This window comes from Nansenia antarctica (genome assembly GCF_963989245.1).
Source record: "Nansenia antarctica genome assembly, chromosome: 1".
Classification (NCBI taxonomy): Eukaryota; Metazoa; Chordata; class Actinopteri; order Argentiniformes; family Microstomatidae; genus Nansenia; species Nansenia antarctica.
The window spans coordinates 11196994-11205185 of record NC_137674.1 but is presented as its reverse complement, the minus strand read 5'-3'; the positions used below and the strand labels follow the sequence as shown (position 1 = coordinate 11205185).

General features: G+C 43.2%; 1 protein-coding gene across 1 annotated transcript; it reads right to left on the bottom strand.

Moving 5' to 3' along the window:
- Positions 1-4765: 4765 nt before the first annotated feature.
- LOC308154064 (microcephalin-like) lies at positions 4766-5820 on the bottom strand (the record flags this gene model as incomplete). The annotated part of the gene is made up of 3 exons (XM_080527244.1): positions 4766-4975; positions 5214-5362; positions 5484-5820. The coding sequence occupies 3 exons, from the start codon at positions 5818-5820 to the stop codon at positions 4766-4768; spliced, it is 696 nt and encodes a 231-aa protein (XP_080383370.1).
- Between the last annotated feature and the right edge of the window lie 2372 nt (positions 5821-8192).

Below are 8192 nucleotides of genomic sequence, written 5' to 3'. Positions count from 1 at the left end.
TGGTGCTCTGGCACATGGTGTCTGAGTGTGAGTGTGCGTGTGTGTGCGCGAGTGTGTGTGTGTGTGTGCATGTGTGTGCGTGAGTGTGTGTGTGTGTGTGTGTGTGCGTGTGTGCGTGTGTGTGTGTGTGTGTGCGCGTGTGTGTGTGTGCGAGTGTGTGTGTGTGTGCGTGTGTGTGTGTGTGTGTGTGTGCGCGAGTGTGTGTGGTGTGTGTGTGTGCGAGTGTGTGTGGTGTGTGTGCGTGTGTGTGTGCGTGAGTGTGTGTGGACCCATGTGTTTGACTTGGCATTCTGAGTTGAGAGATATGTCTGCGAGGCTGGGATGCCACACATGAGGATCAGTTCCACCACCCCATCAATCTCTGTTAGACTCTGTCCCCTGTTGACACGTGTCTCTCCCTGTCTATACACATCCAGACCACATGCACAGACACACAGACACACACAGACACACACGCATTACATACATAACATACATAACATACATACATACATACATACATAGAACATACATACATACATACATACATACATACATATACACACACACACACACACACACACACACAGAGGTGCATTTCCTCTGTGTTAAAGCACCAATGACCATGGCAGAAATCCCACCTCAGTCATCTCACTAGTGTGAAGGGATTCCCAAGCAAACACGGGCCCGGGACAACAGGACCCTAAGCGTTTAGGCCTACTGTTGTAATGTAGTGCTGGACAGGGACTCATACTGGATGTTTGTGCTGTACAGGGAGTCATATGTCATATAGAAGGAAAGAAAACATGTAGGCCTACCCCACACTACACTGAACTAACATTAGTCTGAGTTCACACAGGGTAAAGACCTGTAACATAACATAAGTATTCTATGTTAATGTATCACACCGGGATTCAATTCCATGCTCACACAACAGCTCTCTCCATGCAACCTCCATGACTGACTGCCAAGCCATAAGAACATTAAGGTAGACTGAGGAGACTACGAGGCCCTTTATGACCACTGAACTACATACAAGGAGACGTGGAGGACAAGACATAAAGACACAGGACACTTGACTATGGGAAACCAAACAGTGAGCAGCACACAGATGATAATGTGGTCACTGGGCTGCGAGCTGATTGATTTCCAGGTGCATTTAAGAAAAACAAGGCTTTATTATCGGACATGATGTATGTACAGTCCAGGGGAAGTTCTGGCGTGTTCCCCTGAGACTCTGTACACACACAGCCAGTGGGCTCACCTGAGAGGCATAACTCACACGGAGAGACACGCGCTTACACACACACACACACAGACACACACACACACACAGGCACGCACGCAGACACACAGTGTACACACACACACACACAGTGTACACGCAGCATACACGCACGCACGCAGACACACACACACACACACACACACATACACACAGACAGACACACACACACAGACACACACACACAGGCGCGCACACACACACACACACACACACACACACGCAGACGCACACAGACACACACGGACACACACACACACAATAAGGATAACCTTTGATATGTATACTGGGACCATCCCATCGTTTCCCTAGACAGCCAGCCATGTGGTCATCTGGGAGACATCATTCACTGTCACTGGGCCTATTGAAGGAGAGCCAAACACACACTCAGAGAGAGAGACCTACCTCAGCCAGGCTGTCAATCATCTCTTAGCAAAACACACTCCATTTCAACTTCATGAAGGAAACTACAGGAAATGATGGCTATTGAATTAGCAGGATAACAGTCTTAGCATGCGCACGCACGCACACGCACGCACGCACGCACGCACGCACACACACACACACACACACAGAGACGCACACACACACACACACACACATACACTGAACCCAACCTGACCCGTCCTCCCTCCTCCCATTCCTCTGAGCCAGGAGAGATCAGTGGTGTTCCCTCAGACCACTAATATAACTACCGACTGGACCAGAGGAATGGAGATAAAGGGGTGTTGGGCCAAGGTCAAAACATCAATAAGCCAACAGGCTCATACACTGAGACGTGGCCAAGGACTATACAATTACTGTACACACACACGCACACACACACACACGGGTAGGGGCCAAATATTCTATGGGCCTTGTAAATGTTTATGCTCTGTTCTAACCACAGGACAAAGAGTTCAGTCTCGTTAATTGGTAAACTGAGTAATTTCTGTTTATTGGAAAAGGAATAGTTGGACAGGGTTCCCCTTGGATTACTTTCATGTTGGTGGTTGTTTAAGGATGGTTGAGGATTTAATAAAGATAGAATAAAGTCAGGGAGAGAGAGGGGGCCAGGGAGGAGACATCACCAATGAGTTCATCACTGTGACATACGGCACTATGCACAGAAAGCCAAAGAAACACACACACACACACACACACACACGTAAAAGCTGATTTTCCAGTGTGTAAAGTCTATGTCCCATTACTGTGATTACGGTTGGTTTAAATAGATCGGATTGAACAGTGAGTCAATACGTTCTCAAATGAATCTCTCCTTCTGAAAAACCACTGACCTATCCCCTATACAACACTACTGACCTATCCCCTATAGCTACAGAAAACCACTGACCTATCCCCTATAGCTACAGAAAACTACTGACCTATCCCCTATAGCTACAGAAAACCACTGACCTATCCCCTATAGCTACAGAAAACTACTGACCAAGCCCAATAATTGTATTTAATGTGGAGACTACACAGGAAATCTATCAGAGTATATTTTATATTATATATGTATATTTTTTTTTTTTTACTCTACAACAGATAACATTTGGTCGCAGTCTAAATGGAGTAAAATTTACTACGTTAATTCTACTCTATTCAGTGTTCATATATTAACTCTAACATAAAATGAAAACAACTCAATTTCACTCAAAACAGAGTTGTATTTCACTCAATATATAGTTGTATTTCACTCAATATATAGTTTTATTTTACTCAATACTATAGTTGTATTTTACTCAATACAGAACTGTATATTATCTGTGGAGAATTATTTTCTTGTGATGTTTCAACAAATACAAATCATGAACTTACTTGGAAGGTTCTTTAAACTCAACAAGGAAAATAAATCAGAAATCAGTATTTGACAAAGCACAATTTATTATTTCAAAGTGTAAGAAATGTGCAATACATCAACAATAATAAATACAATTGTGGCCTCTAAAATGGAAAATAAAATGTTGGCCGCTGGGTTTTAAAGAGCTTGCTGTGCACAATCTTTAAAAACTAAAATCTCACAGGAAACAGTATGGGACAAACAAACTTGAATCCTCACAACTGCATGACGTCTGAATATCAAATGCTCAAAAGTGTAAGAAATGTGCAATACATAAAACAACAATAAATACAATTGTGGCCTCTAAAATTGAAAATAAAATGTTGGCCTCTGTTCACAATACACAAAAAAAAATCTGGCTTTTAAACTTTGAAAAAAGCTATGTATTAGCGCCATATACTGAGCAAATCCAAACAGTCTTACATTTAAGTCTGTGTTAATCGTCTATATTACGTTTCTCAGATCACAATATATTTCACCATATTTGGTGAAGTTTTACTGTTTGTTGATTTTTGGACGGCTATTTGTCATTTGATTTTCTGAAAAACTGCCATCTCACAATGGACTTTAAGACAAACAACTAAACCTGGACGATACATATTTCCATGGTGTTTGGCCCATCTAACATTTAATACCTTGGTGTCAATTGGTACCTGAAGAGTCTCAGCTATCTCACAGCCCCACTTCATCACATTTAAACATTTTCCCTGGACCGATCATCACTCTGTTGGGGTCAAATGTATGCCAACTGTATGCTATTTGACTTTGGTGTTTCTTTGCCAAAGTTATATTTTTGGAGCTTTTTAATTGTTTTTTAAAGAAATTATGCTTTGCTTCATACCACATGCCAATAAAGGGGTCTGCTTTGTCAAATAATTTGCATTTGCCTGGGGGCTCTTGCAAATAAAACACAACATCTATCAACTCAATGCAGCATCCGAGCCCTCAACTCTGCAACCCTAGGGTTCACCTTAGTGGTAGGAACATCAATCTCATAAATGGTGGTTTGCAAGAAGTTGTACACATTTGCCAGATCCTTGTTGTACGAGGTACAGAAGACAAAATGAGCTTTGAAAAGCTCATCAAAACAGGCAAGAGTCAGGTGCAGGGGCGGATTTAGGATTGTAGGAGATCCGGGGCTTAGCCCAGAGGGAGAATATAATGTGCGGAAACATTTGCCTTCAACCTTCAACTTACCACCACCTTAAAGCGGACAAAAGGCACTGGAGAACACATATACATTCACACCCTTCTTTTTTTTTTTTTTTGCCCGGAACGGAGACTTTTGGGGGAAGGCGGGCACACAAAACAAGGTAGACGTTGAAAACAAGAAACTATAGACACTTTAAGACAGGACACAAAAAGACAGGACAGAGAAACAGAAGCGGCAGTCGCAACGCGGACGCCAGCGGTGCTCTGAACCCGGAAAAGCAGCTACGGCAAACGCAACAGGACAAAAAGGACACAAGCTGATCAAAATGAACAAAGTGTTCACCTGTAGGTCTCTGAGACACTTGTGTGGAATGCACTCTACTCTGGTGAACAATCAGAGCATTCCATGTTATAAAGGAGCAAGGGCAGTCCAAATATGTACATGGATTAGTTTGTTTTAGTTAGTTAGTTTTAGTTTGTAATGACTTAAGAGGTCATTCCTACTTGAAACGGAGGTGGAACATGTCTTACACTGCCACATTCACACTGCCGTTCAAGAGCCTTTGGCACACCCTCTGGCACAAGCAACACATTTGGATAATATGGCGCTCCTTCTTCTTTTCACTTGACACAGAATCTTTTTTTCTCTTGGCAGGGGCCAACATAGGCCCTGTGGTTTCACTCTTGCCCCTCTTTCTCTTCCCAGGACTGGGTTCAAAGAGGATCTGAACCTTAGTCTTTGAGGGCAAGTTGAGCAAAAGAGGCCTTTGTGGGTTGTTAACTGGAGAAATTGGAATATACTCCACAGAACACTAGCTGATTGGTTTATGATATTCAGAAGCAACACTGTCTAGAAGTCATAGGAAAATAAATCTCTCTCTTCTCCCTTTGGTGGGGCATTGTCCAATTGCCCTAATGAACCAGCCTCCCCTGCTTCTTTCCATCTTTCTTCTTTGAGCAAGGCTGAGCACCAACATATGGGTCATCAGAATCCGTATCTGTGGGAGAGAGGTTCTCCCTTTTCTCTCTCATCTCTTTCAGTCGCTGTGCCATGGTGTCAGACCATTTCAGCAGAGGGCTGTAGACTATTCCATTCTCTTCATCAATGATGAAAGGGGACACATCTGTAAAAAAAAAAGGTGACGACGGCACTGGATGAAGCTCTTTCATCATCTTGTTAAGTTTTTTCTTTATGCGTGTCATTTTGGGGGGTCAGCACGGGGAGGTCTTTTGGCTGCATAGAACGATGTGCCCTTCTCTTGAGCGCAGGAATGGCTTCATCATTGAAGGCAGGATACAGCTCTTCATCCACATGTTCACCGTCATCTTTACATCTGGCCACCCAGAGAACAGATACAAGCCTCACACCAGTCTTCTGGGCTTTATCCCATGTGGCTGGATGGCCGTGTTGAAAGACCACATGGGTGACTCGCTTATTTAATCTTTTTGTCACCTCAGCTCCCATATCGCACAGCTGCTGGATGATGGACTTGGAGTAATTCTCAGTTTTGCTTCTGGACCACACATCAACATAGGCCACAACATCTTTAGGGATGGCAGCAGAGTTGCTGTTTGTGGTCATCTTATTCACAATCACCTGTTGGACATGTTGTGAGAGGCTGTCCCGAGTGACCTCCGACCCAGGACAGACTAGGCGTAGCACAGAGTGACCAGGGGAGAGTCTTCATCACAGTCCACCGGCTCCTCTAGCTTGTTGGCGCAGTACTGGATCCACTCCGGGTAGACGTTGCAGAAGCTGGCCCTGGTGACGCCCTGGAGACAGTGGACGTAGTCCTCGTCTATCTTCACGCTGAACACTGCCGGGTCTCTCTCGATGTGGTGCCACTTGGTGTAGGACAGCAGAGCCTCCTGGATGGGGGCGTCCTTCATCCACTGCAGCTTAGGAGAGCGAAAAAAAAATCACATATTATGATGATATGTTACATATTCAGACTCCCCCCCCCCCCCCCCCCCCCCAAAGGCAGCATCATGGACCAGCTCCTGCATCTTAATTTTAAGATACGAGAGCTTCTCTGGGGGGAGTTGTCTCATGGTGGGGGCCAAGCTGCTGAGAAAGGAGGACACATGATCCACCTTTTCTTTCCTCTCGTCCCTCTCTTCTCTCCAACGGAGGTACCGGTCTAGCCTATCGCCACACTCTGCCTGCCTCTGCACCCGTTTGGCACCCTGGCTACCTGGAGGGGCTATATTTAGAGGAGAGGTAGGGTCACACTCAAAGAAGAAAAAATCTGAAAGTTCTCAGTACTTGATTTAATCCATAGTTTTGCATGCACAGAGGAGGAAGCACGTGCATGCAAAACGATGTATTAAACCAAATGCAGAGAACTTAATGACTTTTTTCCCCTTCTTTGAGTGTGACCCTACCTCTCCTCTAAATATAACTAATTTTGAGTTATACACACCAGTGGTAGGTGCAAATGATACAATTTGTTCTCAACTTGTTATACCTGAAGAGGCTGAGCTGGTCTGCTCTGTCTCCATCCCTACACTGGAGCTCTCCCTCTCTGTCTGTGTGTCCTCCTCATCCTCTGTTTCATCCTCCTCATCAAATTGAACATTACTGTCTGATCTGTTGAAAGTAGGCGTTATCTGCGTTATGAAACCATACTGTGTGGCTAATTAGTTGCACTCTGCTGTAAGCATCATTGTGATGTTCTCTCTCTAACATCACAAGCTAAACCTTGTCAATAAAGTCCATCAAAGAAAGAGGCGTAGGGTGGCTTTTCAAATCAGGTATATTGAACTGGTAAAAACTGCAAGACAAGCAGCACAAAACATGTTTCAACAGGATGTAAACAAACAGTGGTTAACTAGAAAGTCCACTTTTTTGGCCTAACAATCTAGCTACAAAATAATAACTAAAAACATAATATTCCCAACCAATGATGACTAATATATAAAGCTACCAATCAAACACTTGATATTTCGTACTAACAACATTGCTTTGTGTAAATCTGAACATGGATGTTGAATGATGAATGGAGAACACACATAACGTCTCGGTCTCTCTCTGGCAAAGGACGAACTCCCAAACCGGAAGTAGATTTGCGGTAAACAAAGGAAGTGTTTAAAGGTAAAGGAAGTGGTGTCACTACATCAAATATTAACTAAAATATTTGGTATATACATTGTTATCAAATACGAACTTTTTAACTTTTTCTAAAGAAAATAAAGAAAGTGTTGCCGGACAACACAATCATCATCATTGTTGTTGTGCATTTCTGGATAGGCTAACTTTACCTTCTCTTTGTTGTGGACGATTTTAGGAAGGACATTGCCTCCATGTATTTCCATTTTTTATTGACGCTTGCTCCCTGACCGCTTCTACATTTGTCATCGCTCTTCTTGCGGATGTATGTGTCCCGCAAGTTGCGCCACATTTTCTTCACTTCCCCTGCTTTATACAGTAAAACAAGACAGCTTATTGCTAAATGGCATTCATACCTAACTAGCTAGCTACCCAGAACACAATCACTAGTCTACGAATGAATGAATGAATGAATGAATCTTTTATTTCGAACATGATTTAAAAATAAAAAAATAAAAACGAAAAACGAATAATGACCATGTAGAATATTTTCTCTGTTTCAGTGATACAAGAAGGTCCAAAGTTTTAAAAGTATTTATTCAAAAAAAGGTTGGGTCTTCAGATTACAGGCACACTGAGCAGTCACACCGTGAATCGAGATAGTCAAAAAGCAGGGCGCTCGCCCCTCTGCACAGAAGTCTTATAGCCCTCCTCCTAGGCCTCTGATTGGCCCAGACCCTCGGGGGCGTGCATATGCGTGTGTGTGTGACTGCGCATGCGCAACAATTCGTGTGTGTGTCAGTACATGTGCGACAACTGAGATCGTTCGTAAATGAAATAATAAAGTATTCAATATAGTGTATTTGAGGTAATAAAAATATACGTGTAATATGTGTAAAATATAC